Here is a 19,304-nt window from a genome sequence, read left to right as displayed (position 1 = left end):
ACATGCCTACAAACGACACCCCCCCCCCCCCCCTTAAAATTTTTCTCCTCGGATCTACACGATTCACGTAGGTCATCCTTTTTGACTTCAAAACGGCGAATTTCGCCGAAAGGTGAGAGATTTTCATGCCTGCAACGAGGAAAACGCGACGAAGAGAGCGGCAAAATGTTATTGTTTCTGTCTCTTTACTTCAATATTTTTACAGGATATTCTTTTTATCCAAGTATTTTCCCCAATTGGTAAATAAATGGCATGTTCATGACAAATAACAGTCTTGTGCTGAATGGAATATGAAATAATAAAAATGCATTTATTCAGGACGACATGGCAAAAATACTCCATAATGGTCAAAAATGTCGACTTCACCTTTACTGTCGCACCTCCCGAACGATATTTTATGACACTTAAATCGGACATATGTCATTTCCCTTCCCCGGCTTCGGAGAATGTAAACAAACCAGAAGCTGTGACAGCTAGCCGACATGCTAACCCGAACCGAGTGATGTTTCAAAGTCTTCGAAGTGGAAAATCACACATAACTATCCTGGAATATTTGACATGACGACCCGGTTGTCGATTGTCTTAATGGATCGGCAAACCGCCCGGCGGAGAGCAATTTACAGTTAGTTCCCCGGAGGAGGGTGGCTGGATTTGTTGTGCAGCTAACGTGCTGCTGCTAATAAGCATTAGGAGAGCTTTTTACATGCCTATCAATGATCAAACGTAAGCAGTCCTTCATTTAAAGGAAGTTTGTAGTGTTTACTTTGTAATCGCTGTATTCGTATTTGACATAATACAAAACAAGATGTTTACTCACTTCCTCGTAAGTCCAATGGTCCCACAGTAAATATCCACGGTGAATGGGAACCTTTTGAAACTCCAAAAAGGCGCATACGCCTCTCCCTCATACAGAATGATTTTTCTGCAGCCGTTTGGCTGGCGTGACGCGAAAAATAAAAGTATTAATCCGCAAAATCAGCTGAATCCTTCGTCCTCATACACAACAGTACACTGTAGCGTGATGAGGACGTCTTCTACCTTACACGTCACTGCGCCCTCCTCCTCAATGCAAGACCGAAGCCGGAAGTCACTCATTTTCATGGCGCGGGATTAAAAAAACTAAATAAAAATAGCGATCGCTACCACACACATCCAAGCGGCCCATATCATTCAGGGGCATAAAATACCGCGTGTATGATGAAATAAACATGCTTTTTCGTGTCACAGGCACTTTAATTCTAGCCTGATTTAGCCATTCCATTACCACTTTTGATGTGTGTTTGGGGTCATTGTCCTGTTGCAACACCCAACTGCGCCAAAGACCCAATCTTCGGGCTGATGACTTTAGGTTATCTTGAAGAATTTGAAGGTAATCCTCCTTCCTTATTATCCCATTTACTGTCTGTAAAGCACCACTTCCATTGGCAGAAAAACAGCCCCACATACTACTACCACCGTGCTTGACGGTAGGCATGGTGTACTTGGGGTTAAAGGCCTCACCTTTTCTCCTCCAAACATATTGATGGGCATTGTGTCCAAACAGCTCGATTTTTGTTTCGTCTGACCACAGAACTTTCCTCCAGAAGGTCTTATCTTTGTCCATGTGATCAGCAGCAAACTTCAGTCGAGCCTTAAGGTGCCGCTTTTGGAGCAAGGGCTTCCTTCTTGCACGGCAGCCTCTCAGTCCATGGAGATGCAAAACACGCTTGACTGTGGACACTGACACCTGTGTTCCAGCAGCTTCTAATTCTTGGCAGATCTGCTTTTTGGTGATTCTCGGTTGAATCTTCTCCCTCCTGACCAATTTTCTCTCAGCAGCAGGTGATAGCTTGCGTTTTCTTCCTGATCGTGGCAGTGACAAAACAGTGCCATGCACTTTATACTTACAAACAATTGTTTGCACTGTTGCTCTTGGGACCTGCAGCTGCTTTGAAATGGCTCCAAGTGACTTTCCTGACTTGTTCAAGTCAACGATTCGCTTTTTCAGATCCATGTACGTATATTTTTGACCCAGCAGATTTGATCACTTTTTCTGTTAACCCATAATAAAGTCATAAAAGAACCAAACTTCATGAATGTTTTTTGTCACAAAGAAGTATCTGTTCCAATCACTCTATCGGAGAAAAATCAGAGTTGTAGGAATAACTGGAAACTCAAGAGAGCCATGACATTATGTTCTTCACAAGTGTTTGTAAACTTTTGACCACAACTGTATATATACACATACGTATGTGTGTGTTCAATATACTGTATTTATTCAGATTTAGCATTGGGAAAAGATACATATAAGACATGTTTTTTCACTTTTTTTCCCCAAAAGTATAGTTTAAAAAAATTTTTTTATGTAGATATACAGTGCCTTGCAAAAGTATTCGGCCCCCTTGAACCTTGCAACCTTTCGCCACATTTCAGGCTTCAAACCTAAAGATATAAAATCTTAATTTTTTGTCAAGAATCAACAACAAGTGGGACACAATCGTGAAGTGGAACAAAATTTATTGGATAATTTAAACTTTTTTAACAAATAAAAAACTGAAAAGTGGGGCGTGCAATATTATTCGGCCCCCTTGCGTTAATACTTTGTAGCGCCACCTTTTGCTCCAATTACAGCTGCAAGTCGCTTGGGGTATGTTTCTATCAGTTTTGCACATCGAGAGACTGACATTCTTGCCCATTCTTCCTTGCAAAACAGCTCGAGCTCAGTGAGGTTGGATGGAGAGTGTTTGTGAACAGCAGTCTTCAGCTCTTTCCACAGATTCTCGATTGGATTCAGGTCTGGACTTTGACTTGGCCATTCTAACACCTGGATACGTTTATTTTTGAACCATTCCATTGTAGATTTGGCTTTATGTTTTGGATCATTGTCCTGTTGGAAGATAAATCTCCGTCCCAGTCTCAGGTCTTGTGCAGATACCAACAGGTTTTCTTCCAGAATGTTCCTGTATTTGGCTGCATCCATCTTCCCGTCAATTTTAACCATCTTCCCTGTCCCTGCTGAAGAAAAGCAGGCCCAAACCATGATACTGCCACCACCATGTTTGACAGTGGGGATGGTGTGTTCAGGGTGATGAGCTGTGTTGCTTTTACGCCAAACATATCGATTTGCATTGTGGCCAAAAAGTTCAATTTTGGTTTCATCTGACCAGAGCACCTTCTTCCACATGTTTGGTGTGTCTCCCAGGTGGCTTGTGGCAAACTTTAAACGAGACTTTTTATGGATATCTTTGAGAAATGGCTTTCTTCTTGCCACTCTTCCATAAAGGCCAGATTTGTGCAGTGTACGACTGATTGTTGTCCTATGGACAGACTCTCCCACCTCAGCTGTAGATCTCTGCAGTTCATCCAGAGTGATCATGGGCCTCTTGGCTGCATCTCTGATCAGTTTTCTCCTTGTTTGAGAAGAAAGTTTGGAAGGACGGTGGGGTCTTGGTAGATTTGCAGTGGTCTGATGCTCCTTCCATTTCAATATGATGGCTTGCACAGTGCTCCTTGAGATGTTTAAAGCTTGGGAAATCTTTTTGTATCCAAATCCGGCTTTAAACTTCTCCACAACAGTATCTCGGACCTGCCTGGTGTGTTCCTTGGTTTTCATAATGCTCTCTGCACTTTAAACAGAACCCTGAGACTATCACAGAGCAGGTGCATTTATACGGAGACTTGATTACACACAGGTGGATTCTATTTATCATCATCGGTCATTTAGGACAACATTGGATCATTCAGAGATCCTCACTGAACTTCTGGAGTGAGTTTGCTGCACTGAAAGTAAAGGGGCCGAATAATATTGCACGCCCCACTTTTCAGTTTTTTATTTGTTAAAAAAGTTTAAATTATCCAATCAATGTTGTTCCACTTCACGATTGTGTCCCACTTGTTGTTGATTCTTGACAAAAAAACTAAATTTCATATCTCTATGTTTGAAGCCTGAAATGTGGCGAAAGGTTGCAAGATTCAAGGGGGCCGAATACTTTTGCAAGGCACTGTATATATTTTAATATGTGTTTTTAAGCACTTCAAGCACTTTTTAAACAAGAATGAACTACAAAAATGCGTGTCTCTATTAAATGCTTAATTGAGTGAGTCCACTCAAATCCGCTCAAGCTGCTCACTTACCCGCAATGAGTTGCCACAGCAATTGCTTGACAAATTAAACGATGATTGACGCATGCTTTACTTGATGCAGCTTTGGCTTCCAAGCATCTATGGCGACATCAAACCTTAACGTCTGTCAATCATCGTGAACTTTAATAAGCAACTCCTGTGCACTGCCTGACCAACAAAGAGCAGCAGGAGGAAGAGTGAGACCACGGGATTTGTCATCTGTCAGGATCACTGTATATAGCACTTTTCTGCAAACTCGAAGACGCTTTACATTGACTTATTCATTCTTTCCTGCTTGGTGTTGATAAGATACTATTGTAGCTCCAGCTGCCCTGGGGCAGACTGACAGAAGCGAGGCAGCCAATTTGAGCCATCTGCCCCCCTGACCATTACCAAATTTACTTGTACTGCTTTCACACAGGTAAGTTGGGTGAGGTGTCTTCCAAGGACACAATGACAATCTGCACAGGTGGGGGACGGAGTGGAAACCCTTACTCTTCAACCAAAGGACAATCCACTCAACCATTGTGCCTCTGTCTCCATTGCATTGTAGGTTGGTTGAACATAACATTTTCTATAGGTGTGAATGTGAAAGATTGTTTGTCAATGTGCCTTGTAATTTGTTGGCATCTAGTTCAGGGTTAAACTGCTGTCCATAGCCACCTGGGATAGGCTATAGCACTCCATAGATGCACGTGAGGATTATCTGTACGGCTAATGGACGGTTGAGAGACAGCAAAGTCATTGCACTGAGTGTACTCGAAAAAGAGGAAAAAGAAGGAATGTGGTTATGCAGAGAAAAGTAAATGCTACAAGCAAACAGATGCGCACTGTTGGCTCTTTGCAGAAGCTTTGAGCGGTGTCAGGCAACACACGCAGATGTGCAGAGGTGTCTGGTCCAGTGGCCTGGAGCAACTATTTATCATTTAGCCCTACAAAAGCCCTTAAACCAGGCAGTTATGCTTGTCTGCCCCCTTTGCTTGTCCTCTCCATCCTGCCTCCCTTTTTCAGATCATTCGTTCTCACTGGAATCCACTTTGCAAAATGTTGGTTTAAGCCGAAGCTAATGTTTCTATAAAACTGAAATCTTGTGGTTTGCCTTCGGGTATAATTGAAATTGTGCTCACAGACCCCCCACCACACTTCACCCCAAAAAAGGCTTGGAGTCCAGTGACCGCAGCAGCAGAATGTCAGACAGTCATATATTAACATTTAGACAGCCTCCGGGCCCAACGGAGATGTCCGATTTAAATCAATCACATCCTTTTGCCACATTTAGAAAAGTTCCACAAGTCAACTGGTACAGATGGCAGCAACGGAGCAATAATATGAATCTCATGATATTTTAACCCGTCCGTCATGATTCTGTAGATGTCTATTAGCATCTTTTTTTCAAATGGGTGTTAAAGGGGCATCAACCGATAAGACGTCATTTTAACAAGAATAACAATTCACTGTGGATCATCGTTGGCTAGGAGCCCAAGGCATAAACTTTGAAGTTTGCAGGGGGTGCACAGTCACCATCGACCTCGAATTAGCTCATTCACTACCACTAACAATGATAAACGAACCGATCTGCTCTAAAAAATTAACTCTTTTTTAGGGCTGTCAAAATTATCGCGTTAACGGGCGTTAATTAATTTTTTAAATTAATCACGTTAAAATATTTGACGCAATTAACGCATGCACTGAATGAGCCGCTCTCGCATTGCCTCAAACAGATTTCAATGACGCCGTTTATGGACATTAAGAGTGAAGAGAATGCCACCGGCCGCTTGGGGGCAGCGCAGCGCCGTTCCACACTAATGATATTCCTTCTAATAGTGGGAGAATTAGTAGTTGTGAGACGTTTATGCTGTTGCTTTGTGCTCCACACATATTTCGGTAAGTTTGCTTTCTTTTAGTGGCAATTATGTGTCTCTTGTTGTATTTTGGGTAAGATATGCACAGAGATACAGTATATCTGTTATAAAGGCGAGTGGACACAGGCGTTCTTTGGGCTGCGCCGTTTATTGGCATAAGCTTCTGCAACTCCTTCACAACAAACAGAAGTATCATTTAGTGAAAGCACAACAAAAATAATATTGCTATCTCTCAAAAAAAATAATGTTCACAAAAAGAAAAGCACTTCAGTCTGTAGTAATGTGGCCCTATTCTCACACAGCTAAACAATGCAAAGTGAACTGGCATTACTCAGAGTTTGGTCACTCAATTCTTATTATTGTTATTTTTATTCTTCTTATTATTATATTAACTCTACTTTTGATTGAAAATTATATAAATTTTATTGAAACGAAAATATGAAGAGGGGTTTTAATATAAAATTACTATAACTTGTAACTATAACATTTATCTTTTATGAACTACAAGTCTTACTATCCGTGGATCACTTAAAAAGAAAGAATGTTAATAATGCCATTTGTGGATTTATTGTTATAATAAACAAATACAGCACTTATGTACAGTATGTTTATGTATACATATATCCGTCTTGTGTCTTATCTTTCCATTCCAACAATAATTTACAGAAAAATATGGCATACTTTAGAGATGGTTTGAATTGCGATTAATTACGATTAATTAATTTTTAAGCTGTGATTAACTCGATTAAACATTTTAATCGTTTGACAGCCCTACTCTTTTTACATTAATACACAGTAACTTCGGCCAATTATTACTTAAAACATTTAAAGAAATAGATCAACAACCTTTCAATTGTTGTAATTGCTTTAATATTTATTTCAAATAAATTAACTTTATTTTGTCTGCCATTGATGGTGAAAGACGTCGAATGCACGTCAGTGATGGCTAAGTAACGTGTTACTTAGCAATCTGATTACTTTCTTTGAGTAATGAATAATCTAACGCGTTCATTTTTCCAAATGAGTAATCTGATTAAAGTTAGTTAATCTTAGTGTCTGTGCGTTATGATTTTATTATTGCTTTATAATGTATGTAGAATGAAGAATATTGTAGTCATGTACGAAGAGCATTTTAAATGAATGAATGCTAGAAAGGTTCCTGGTACGTGTTTCCATGGTAACCATTCACCGCTACTTCCTGTTTGATCTCGAGTCACACGCCCTCAGTGTTGTGGGACTTAGAAAGGCGTGGGCAAGGCACATTCGAGCCGAGTGCTGAGATGTGCGAGAGAATGTTGATTTGTGTACATCCATGAATGAAGGTGAGTATTATTCCTTTGAGTAACAGATTAGACCCCTACATGCGCGGCCGTTTCGTAGCTTTGCCGTTGCATGGACGGGCAGTCATCGCTACAAGTTAGCAAGCTTTGTTTACATCATATTCGTCTTGCACATTTATGCCGTGAGGTTATGTGTTCATTTAGCTTCTTTGGGATGTGTTGTAAGTCCTACTGATTGTAAAGTGCTTAGTTGCCGTCAGGTTTTGCGGCCAATTTGACCGCGTGTGTGTACGGCGTACTTCCGGGTTGAGCGCGCTCATCCTTACCCGCCCCCACCTTTGTGCTTATTGCACTGTGCAATTCATTTGTGTGTTGTTGATTATTGTGCAGTTGATTTGCATTGTTTTACATTGGCACTGATATGCTGTCAACCCTAATCCCAAATTCAGAACTTTTGACATTAGGCTTAATCTCCGAGTTGGCGGGGTTTATTTAGTCGGTGGAGTTGATTTCAACAAATTCCATGTAGTTTGTCAGTGATTTGTTAGTTTCAGAGCTCCGGATGGGCAAAGCTAGCGCGAGTCAATGGTGTCAGTGATTTGTTAGTTTCAGAGCTCCGGATGGGCAAAGCTAGCGCGAGTCAATGGTGGTTGAAATCAACTCCATCGACTAATTAAACCTCGCTGACTCGAAAACTAAGCTTTACGTGAAAAATTCTGATCTTCCCCTTTAAATTCAATTATCGGAAAGTCAGTTACATGCGATGACATTTTTCTGTTGACATTCTTATGTTGAGGGGAGAAATAATGGTAAAAAGTAACTAATACATTATTTTTAAAGTAACTTAGTTACTTTGATAATGAAGTAATCAGTAAAGAAACTAGATTACTTTTTTAGGCATAATCAGTAATTAGATTACTTTTTTTTTTTTTTTCACAGTAATCTGTGACAACACTGGTGGCATTACACTGGGTTGCAAGCCATCCCAGTTCAAATAGATTTGACATCTTTCACCATCAGATATTACGATACATACTGTTCATAACAATCCTATAATTTTTTTTTGTTTGCTGTATCTTTTTTTGTGTTCATGTCTGCTTACAATGTGTTAAGAATAAAAGTTCTAATAAACCTTTGTGGTTTTAATCAGTTTATATATTTAAAGAATGTGGGAGCAGTCTATCAATCATATTAACTCATTCAGAATATGGGTACACTGTATTGGTTGTAGACGATATTACAAAATATTCCATAAATCTATATATACTTTTCTCTCAATATTGGATATTTGTTGAAGGAGCATCTGAAACAGCTCCTGTGATAAATGGTAGTTCACCATCCTAATATCTGGCATATTTATTTATTACTAGGTTTCAGACATCACTTTAAAAATGCTCCTTCTACTAATGTTTATTTATATACTGCATGTCCGTGTATGGGTCTGTGAGAAAGCGTTTACCTCGTAGTAAAATGCATCTTACTAACAATTCTTTGTAAAGATCAATGTGTCAAGTGGTGCACCTTGAAATCTAATTGTCTTCCTAGCACCGTGGCCCAGCTAAGCACAAAATTGTGTTCAAACTGTTCATAACTTTTTGAGGAATTGTGCACACCTGCAGACAAAACAAACACAAGCAAGAAATAACTCCCTGCAGGTGACTGTTACAAATGAGAGTAGACTGGTCCATGAAATCACAAACAGTACAGTAAAGACACTTCCAAGTGGCGTTTTGAATCAAACATGACAATATAATGGTACGATAAACTGAATAAAGTAAGACATTAGGATGATGGGTGATAGATGGGAGCTAAATTAATGCTGGGATTCAAGAGAAAAGAACAATGCTGAAAAGTCCCATTGATAAGTGCAAGATTATCCTTGCATTAATTTCACAGCAATAACCTTATCGTCACATTCAGAGTGATTCTTCTCCTTGTTTTTAAGTTTCTGTTGTCTCACAAATTCTACGTTTTTTGTGTGTTGAAGGAATGTGTGCATATCTGGCAGTATTGGCTGTTTGTAGAACTGCAGAGGTGAGAGCACAATCCAAAATATGCAAGCTATGCGGCTCTGAATTATTCAGAAAGTCACAGAAAAAGAAGGCGATGAAAAGATGGATGGAGGTGACTAGATGGATGAATAAAAAAACATCAATGTGAACAGAGGATGAATTAGTATAAGTCAGAGATGAAGGTGTAGGAGTGGTTCGGAAAAAGCGGCGAGTCAACAAAGTGAACAACCGATACAACACACAGAGACAAGCCATTAATGATGAGATAGAGGTGCACACATTCTGCAAGATGCTGAGCCCATTCTTGAATCTGCTGGTCGAAGTGGCCACGGGGGGAAAGTAATAGACAACGCTCAATTCTTAGATGAAATGCATTCTGAACTTGAATATATATTCACAACACGCACACACGAAAACTGTTCGTCCCAAAACAAGCATGTTGCATTTTTCCTCCTTCCGCTTTCATTCCGTTCATGTAGGCTTCCCATTGCCTATCACTCACATTAAAATTCCATCTGCTTTTGCAATCTGGCAGTGCAGCTGCTTTTACATTTCCTGTCTCTGCCTGACACCCGGGCTGCATGAAACCCAAGATGGAGGCACACTAATTGCTTCTTAGCTGGGAGGTTGTACAAAGCCAATATCCAAAAAAGCGTATTGCAAAGAAGCCTTTTTCTTCGTGTGAGTGGATCTGTTGAACAATTGTGTTTAGAGGCAGCAAGACAACCCAAGTAAAACACATTTTCCGGCATTTCAACTATCCAGCCAAACGGTGAGATAATAGGTGAATACTGTCAGGCGGCAGGATGTATAATTAAAGATGTACTTAGTGCAATGCACTCAGACAGTGGTGGGAGGACCTGGAAATATGATGTTACTGTGTATCTTAAATAGCCCCTAAGAGTCCCATTACCAGTAGATGAAAGGTTGAATTGGTTTCAGCACACCAAAGGACTACCATGAACCCAGGAACATATGTTTATGGTAGTTACCTGTATGGATTACTATTTTATGCAGGGTTTTATCATCCATTCAAGAGTGCGCCACTTGTCACTCAATTCATGTACAGATTTTAAATCAGGAAGCGCGTGGAGCAAGCCCTCAAAGATCGATTAATAACGGCATCGATGCTGTTAGTGATATGGCATAATGCTCTCTAATGGTTTTCGGAAGATCAAAGGTATGATTTTAAAACGAACATATACTATATTGTGCAGATCGTGTGTATCATACTATCCGGATTGTAAAATATGCTTATGAAAAATGTATGAAATCCGGAAGATTATGGGATGCTAATAATGCAATTTTAAAAAGTCCTGGGAGGAACCAAAACACTTGATCTGTTGCAAAATATTCAACTTTTTCTGCAAGATCAAATGCAAGCTGAAACAGAGTAATGCAATGACATGCCTGCAGGATTGCGGTTATGACATTACAAGCCAGTTCTTTATAAATAACTAATCAAACAATGATTATGTCATCGCTCGTTCCTCACAGCCCCCGGGGGGCATTTTTGCATATGAGGATTGTTCCCTGATGCCAAGAGAAATGCCGCGATTTCTTCAAAAGCACCCTGGGCCAACCACTAATTGTAAAATTTACATGTTTCATTCCATTCCCATTTCTCAGTATCCAGAAAATATAATATAAAGAAATGGTCATGTTATTGTCATCCAAATATAGTAGAAACAAACTGAAATTTAAACAAATAAAGTTAAATTAAAAAAAAAAAAAACTGATCTGTTTGGCCAGGTGATGTAGTATGGAAGCATTCACATAAAATTTCACACAGCTTCTAGTGAAATAAATTTAACAGTATGGAAAGCAGACACGTTTCATCCATTAGGGTTAATGAAAATAAAATAATTCCTGTACTTTAAAACCAAATACACTGATCAAAATCACATCATATTTGATTAGTAACTTGCATTTATGAAATGATAAAAAATTATCAGCTCATACTCAAGCTTCTGAAGCGTCTACTGTCCGTCATTGCACAAACTTAGGTTTGTGAAGGGGGGGGGGGGGGGGGGGGAACAAAAAAGGACTGCATGACCATCCTCCTCTTCCGTTTATTTTCTCTCGGGCTTTATTGTTAGAAACGTGAGATAGAGATGAGTGTTAGAATCTAAAGGTGTGGTAGAGATTCTGCTGCAGTGTGAATTCACCCAACCTTCTCTGCAGGGTTTCACCATGATGTCATTTTTCCTTTCATCTTTTTTTTTCTTCCATTCTCTTGTTGGTCTGAATGTACAGGGGGATGTTTGGCTGCGATATGAGTTGAGAGACAGAAGGATTTGATTTTACTTGTGTGCAGAGTGATGAAACTCGCACAGTGGTATTAAAATGTTTGGGCACCCCTGACAATTTCAATTATTTTCATTTAAAATCATTGGGTGTATGGATCAACAACTTCATTTTGCTCTATCAAAATTAGAGCAATGCAGTAATAGCAAGACATAATAGGGATGTCACAATAGGGATTTTGAGAATCTTCCGAGAACAAGTCAAAATCCTATACCTCGGGGAAAAAAACACATCTAAATATTCCATTCATTCGTGGCGGAAAACACAGACAAGACTGAAAAAGCCGTTTCTGCTCTTGCACTCCTCTTTAATAGAAACTGCTGTATTTTAAGCCAAAACAACTGTTGTGTTTGATAGAACAATATGTCTACATGCTGCCATAGCAGATTCATGGCCCGTGAAGCCCCCGAACTATTTTTAATTTGTCCGTTTTACCCTTAAAACCCCCGTTTACAGACGTCGCGCACACGCTTTTGTTTCAACGCAGCTATAAAACGAAGGTAATTAATGATATTTATTATTCAAAATGTCTGTCGTTTTTAGCTTAGAATCATTAATTGATGTCTCATATTTCGTTAAAATAAAAAATAAAAAAACGGCTTTAAAAAATAGTTCACTCACATACTTTAAACTTTACAAATTATGTCACAATGAAAAAAAATGGCATCTGTAAAAAAGTCACGGATATCCACCTCATAACTTTCGTTTAATTGTATGTTTTTGTTACTATCGCATTTTCTCCGATATGTTAGATAATAAATAAACAATCCAAACAAAGAAAAAAAAAAAAAAAAACTTTTAAAAAGGTAAATATATGAAAAAGAAAATCTCAACCACTCCTTGATGTCTGCGATTTCTGCATCGCAACCCTTGTTTTATGACCATGTTTCACCCATAAAATCCCCAAAAAATCCAGCTGTGGCCATTCACAGCTGTGTCTTGACACTCAGTGATGATACATTCTACATTAAGTTTTTAGATCAAAACAAGGTAAGTACGTGATAATATCTCGTTAAAGTCATGGCGTCTGTAATTCTGCTCTCGCGTGCTCTCACCTCCAGATAGGGTTTTGCTTTTAAAAAAAAAAACGTTTTTTTTTAAATGCCCTCCGGTTCAAAATTTTTCTTCCCCCAGAAAATGGAGATTTTAAGCTTTGTATCACACATGCATATCAGACAATTTTGAAAGTTGGCTAAATTGGGGGTCTCAGAGTGGAACTTCAAGTCACCTGAGTTTTTTCTGCCTCATCTTCTGAACCACTAATTCTCACGAAGGTCACGGGGTGCTGGAGCCTATCCCAGCCAACACTGGGTAGGAGGCTGCTATTCCCTGAACTGGTTGCCAGTCAGTCACTGCATCCACATATACAGTATATATACAGTAAATTTCATGAAACTATCCCCACATGATAACTACAAAAAAAGGGTGTTTAAACATTGTTATTTTATTATTTTTTTTTGCAGTCATGCAGCACAAAATTTGCAAAATGGTATCTACATGGTTACCATGCCCAAAGCACATGCTAATTATGCTGCTGCCATGCAAGGCGCTGCCAACCCATTGGGGGCAAATTAGGGTTCAGTGACTTGCCCAAGGGCACTTCCACAGTGGGCAGCCAGGAATTGAACCGCTGACCCGCAATTCGAGCTACCAACTGAGCCTGGGCCGCCCAAACAAATGACGTTTGAGCTTTCTGTCTCATATAAATCTATTTGAATAGAAAATAAAATATTGGCGATTCCACTTATTACAGTAAACAAAATATCTTAAAAGGTCAATAAATCACCAGCACTTCTAAAAATACACAAATAAAGCCCGACCTTTTCCATCCGATTCCGATCCTGTGAAAATGACATGATCGGCCCAATTTCCGATCATGTTATCAGTGGCGCCTCCAGAAATTTTTCATAGGGGTGGCCAGATGGGGCCACTTAAAATCTTGGGGTGGCCAAAACTAAAAGCCATAATTTCAGGTTTTCATTATATTATTGCAGTAAAAAGGTCAGGGGAAAACTATCAGAAAGACTTAAGGACACGACTACTGATATACTTTGTTGTATTGTGTAATATTTGATGTTACTAATGATTTAATGTGCATAGTCCGTAACTGTCCAGTCAACATTTTGAGTTCCACAACAATTCTGTTTTATTGTGCTATGTATATATTAGGCATAAGGTGTACATTTAACTAGGACTGTCAAACGATTAAAATTTTTAATCAAGTTAATCACAGCTTAAAAATTAATTGTAATTAATCTCAATTCAAACCATCTCTAAAATATGCCATATTTTTCTGTAAATTATTGTTGGAATGGAAAGATAAGACAAGACAGACATATACATTCAACATACTGTACATAAGTACTGTATTTGTTTATTATAACAATAAATCCACAAGATGGCATTAACATTATTAACATTCTTTCTGTGAAAGGGATCCACGGATAGAAAGACTTGTAATTCTTAAAGGATAAATGTGAGTTTGTATATTGTGACTAAATATTGCCATCTAGTGTATTTGTTGAGCTTTCAGTAAATGATACTGTAGCGACTTAACTGTTCTGCCCAATTGCATGATGGGAAGTGGTGCAACCATGACTGTGTGTGGGGGCTGCAAATGCTATATCTTCTCTGCTTTGGGTACACTACAGGGTGTTAAGAAAAAGATCAACTCCTGTCATTCTTCCCCATGTCGCTTCCCACAATATTTATAGTTGCTGTGGGAGAGATGACAAAGCTTTTGCCAATTAAAAGCACGGACCCAATGAATGCTTTTATCTACTCCACTCACTTGACACTGTCTCTTATCTCTGTATAGAAGCAAAATGACGCCATTGTAGGCTGTTTGCGGCAATGCGTGAATGTGTCGTACTGCGAATGCGTTAATTGCGATAAATATTTTCACGTTATTAATTTTAAAGAAATAATTACCGCCTGTTAACGCGATAAATTTGACAGCTCTACATTTAACAAAACAAAATGAATGCATTCATTTGGGATGAAATGCATAACTGATGCTACAATAATCTAACGATATACTGGCAAGTGGGGTGGCCAACCAATTTATAGTGGTGGATAGGGCCACCCCTGGCCACCCCCTGGTGGCGCCACTGCTTGTAATTGGAACTGGGACATCTTGAAGACAAAATTTATGTAACAAAACTTACAACTGTAGATTATTTTAATAATTAGAGTCTTGCATCTCTTAGTGGAATGTGTGACTCACTTCAGAAACCAGTCAGTTCTGACACAAAACATCATGGCTTTCTGCAAGAAAAAAAAAACTAAAAATGAATTTCAAAATCAAAGGTACTCCTGCACATCTATCTCAGCTAAAGACTTGCTTCAGGAAAAGATGATAATAAACTGCCCCTTAACTCACCCTGAATCAAGGTCTGAATGCAATTGAAAACAGAAATGCCCTGATAAGTAACCAGACACACTGCACTTTTACAAGAGTGCTTGGCGAATATTTCTCAGTCAGTATGAGCCATTCTGATGGACATCTACAGCTAAATGCCACTGATTGTTGCTCTAAAACTAAAAGATAGCAAGGATTCTGTTGGATGATCAAGAGTCATGATACAAATAGTGATGCTAATGTTGGTGTGTAACAACATCGACAAAACCACAGCACTGAGTCTGTCATAATACACTTAAGAATCTGCATGCATACATTCAATCCAGGCGATTGTGCACAACCCTACATGACACTGAATATGCAGTTCATGTGATTAACTAGTGGCTAAACACAAAAGACGAAAGCTGTCTCCGATTCTTTGTCTGACCAACGTCTTTTGAAGCAACCATTTATAAGTCACGTGTGGTGTCTAATAAAATAATCACAAAAATGATAAAGTGTTGTCAGTGATAAATACAATACTGAACGTTTGTGACACAGAGGTGTCAATTGAAAACTTACAAAGGAGAAAAAATTGGAGGCAGGGTTTAAAAATTTTAAATATAAATGAATAAACTAAATAAAAAAAACATTATCAGTAGAGTGCACAGAAGGTTCACATGCACTAACTGTTGCTGTTCTTACGCCTCCAATTTCCTCCCACCAGGTAAAAAAAAAAAAAAGTCACAGTTACATTTTGATGAAATGAACACACATACAAGCAAGACTGGGTTAGCTGCTTTTAAAACCTGTGGCGAAAGTGAGATTTCATTGCAGTGGGAAGTAAAAGTGATGTTGTTATGTGTGGAAACACAGCACAGCCTAGTGGAGCCAGTAGGACAAAGGTATAATAGAAATTGAGGGATCAATTCGGGTCAACAAAACATGTTTGGGCCTCCTACCAAAAAACGTGGGTGTTTTAATAAGTCCTGATGATGTCAATGCAATATCTTATTTGAATGCTCTCATGAGAGATGTCAAACAAACAGTAATACTCAGTACTCGCATATCTTGTTAAGAGTCATCAGCAGCTGGAATATTCCAATTAAATACACAGTGGAGATGTGTAATAATTGAGATGTAGCCCAATGACAATTAGGGCAATAATCTTAATCGCCACCATCGGGCAGCTATTTATCTCCTTCTGTATCTCTGATTATCAAATGTATAATCATAAAATTGCATTTGGTGGTCACTAAAAACAGAGTTGGCAAAATAAAGTTTTTTTAACAACAACGACAACAAACAAAGGACAGAAAAAAAGAACGGTGCTATAAAGCAAATAGTCCGTTTGTAATATGGCAAGTGGCAATAATCAGCTTGTTTAGTCCATCAGAGGACTGGAATGTTAGTTTGAAACTTTACATGATGGATTACCAAGGTAGTTTTTATGAGTCAAAAGCCTTGAAAAGTTAAATTAGTAAAAATATGAATCATCTGGAGCAGATTAAAAATGGTCATTGAATCCAAATTAGTTGCATGGGAGTATGTTTTTTTTCTGCTTTCATTTTTTGCTTGTCCTTTGGTGCATTTAAATCCTGTCTTACTTTGCCTCTTCTACCTTATTAGCCGCAACCCTCATTTCTACCCTGCCTTTTCTTTTATCCATCCAATTGGCAGTTTTAAAAGTACCGTAAATTTCGGACTATAAGGCGCACCTGACTATAAGCCGCCGCCCACCAAATTTGACAAGAATACGGCATTTGTTCATAAATAAACCGCACTGGTCTGCAAGCCGCCGCTGCCCTCACTGTATTATGGGATATTTACACCAAAAGATATTAAGCGGTAACACTTTTTTTGACAGTGGCATCATAAGACTGTCATAAGACCAAATGAACTACCATGAAGCTTTGAAAAAATTGGCTGCAAAGCTTCATTGCTTCAAGAAGCTTCATTTGGCCTTCACTGCTTCCTTGGAGGAGACAGTCAACATCTGCTGCCACCTGCTTTCAAAACTGCTGTCATCCATCATGCTTCCTAGCATGCATCGCAGCGCTACAGATGTAAATAGCAATCAAAATTCATGTTCTGTGCTAATTATTCCTTCGGTTACTGTTCCAGTTGTTTCATTAATTGCTGGTTATGGTATTTAGTAACACTTTATTTGACAGTGACACCATAAGACTGTCATAAGACCATCATAATTATGACATGGCACTGCCATGAGCATTAATGAATGCTTATGGCGAATGTCATTTTGTGTCATCCGGCAAATTATCTTAACTTTTGAATGGATGTAAAAGATCTGAGCCAGACATAAATGGAGTTAGTGACATAATTTGCTGGATGACACTGAATGACATCTGTCATAAGCATTAATTTATGCCCATGATAGTGTCATGTCATAATTATGATGGTCTTATAGCAGTGTTATGACGCCGCTGTCAAATAAAGTGTTGCCTATTAACCCAAATAAATCAACAAATAAGCCGCAGTGGACTATTAGCCGCAGGATTCAAAATGAGGGGGAAAAGTAGCGCCTGATAGTCCCAAAATTATGGTATTGGTATACTCAAAGATGTCATGTAATTACTCTTTTCTATTTAGTACCTTGGTGGGTCTCTGTCTTTTCTAAACAAATCAATTCAAATTTATTTCATTTTAATTCAGAGGTTTTTCAAATGTGACTGAATTTTAAGATGATGGTGATCTTGTACCATTAAAAGAAAACATTTCAATTTTTTGTTCGCTTAAAATATGCATCACAATTTCTGTCACTTGGCAAATAGACCAAGCAATTCTAGGTAAAACGTGGATACATCAGAAGAAAAGTTTCAGAGGAAAAAACAATTGTTAATACAGTGGTTCTTTAACCTGTTTTCGACTGAACCCAGGGGTTCAAGTGAGTCAGTCTTCCAGTCTCCCCGCCAGCCTCCATGAATGAAAATTACTAGTTCTCGTCAACCCCAGTTGCCCGAGGGCATCAACAGACCTTTGCGCCACTGTCTCAAGGGTTCAACACAAGTCAAGACACACGCGGGGTGTGTGTGCGTGCTTGTGTGAGCCCTTCCGTCCATAAAATCCTTTTCCACTACATTCAGCAGGGTGCAACACAGCACAAAACAAAGCCATTTACTGTGCATGTGCTGCAAAGGTGCAATGACAGAATACACACTCGTTTTTTAAGTTTTTTTTTTTTTTTTTTTAACTTGGGAATAGATTCAGCGTCACTTTGACATCAGACAGCCCATCCACTTGAAAAGGTTCTGGCAGACTGATTTCAGAAGGCTAACCATATGTACTGTATGAACATCAGGTAGATAGGACATGATGTGTGTGACATGGATGCCAGCAGATGCTGCAAACCGTTGCATACGGCACCTTATAAACATGAGAATGACCTTTGATAGGGTTTTAGGATCCCTTTATTCCAAATGTTTTGAAATAACAGCACATATTTGGACACTGACGAAAAGAATAAACCTACAGTGGGGAGAACAAGTATTTGATACACAGTCAATGGGAAAACCCATTGGCAGTGTATCAAATACTTGTTCTCCCCACTGTAAATAAAATCATTAGGAATGCATATTAAATGACAATATGAGCAGAAACACATTGAGTTCATAGAAAATGGCCACATATTGTTGTGAAAATTATATAAGAGTGCCACATGCCAAAGTGAAAGCAACAGTTAATTTTCACAAAGATATATTGTGAAATTCATGTTTTGTTTGCTTGGTGTTCTTTGAACACTGATTTCGAGTACATACCTTAGGAATTTGTATCATAAACAAATCCTATTTTATTTTTCAGATTCAGTTTGGTATGGGAATGTGTGTTTGAAACTTCCCAGGCTAAGTCATCGCTCACATTAAAAAAAAAAAAAAAAAAAAAAAATCACATTAAACAGGTAAGACCAACATATTTTTAATCTTTCGTACCTGTCTAATTGGCTCTGGAACTCTGAATCGGCTGCAGGAGTGTGTGAGTTTTACAGCTGTATCCAGACTGATCTTGTGGCCAACTGACACATAGACTGGCTTAGTGCTCTTGTCTGAGGTACGTAATGCCTGCATGAAGAGTTGAGTTGATGTCAATGGGTTGAAAAAAATACATACACATATATATATATACATATATATGTACATATATACACACACTGCCAATGGGAATATACACACACTGCCAATGGGAAAACCCATTACACGATAATATCTCGTTAAAATCATGGCGTCTTTAATTCTGCTCTCGCGTGTTCTCACCTCCAGTAAGGGTTTTGCTATTTAAATTTTTTTTTTTTTTTAAATGCCCTCCTGTTCAAAATGTTTCTTCCCCAGAAAATTGAGATTGCATGCTTTCCAATGATTTATCACACATGCATATCGGACAATTTTGA

At 38.7% G+C, this 19,304-nt stretch overlaps 1 protein-coding gene across 3 annotated transcripts in view; it reads right to left on the bottom strand.

Moving 5' to 3' along the window:
* The window catches only part of LOC130920902 (endonuclease V-like), a 120,139-nt gene that overhangs the window by 81,271 nt on the left and 19,564 nt on the right, over positions 1-19,304 (bottom strand). For all 3 annotated transcript variants that reach the window (XM_057844432.1, XM_057844433.1, XM_057844431.1), the window contains exon 7: positions 18,850-18,978. In XM_057844432.1, the coding sequence (XP_057700415.1) occupies positions 18,850-18,978 (129 nt within the window). The remainder of the gene's footprint in view (positions 1-18,849; positions 18,979-19,304) is intronic.

The sequence above is a fragment of the Corythoichthys intestinalis genome, chromosome 8 (genome assembly GCF_030265065.1).
Source record: "Corythoichthys intestinalis isolate RoL2023-P3 chromosome 8, ASM3026506v1, whole genome shotgun sequence".
NCBI lineage: Eukaryota > Metazoa > Chordata > Actinopteri > Syngnathiformes > Syngnathidae > Corythoichthys > Corythoichthys intestinalis.
Note: the sequence above shows the minus strand (reverse complement) of the source record. Positions and strands in the feature narration are given on the sequence as shown.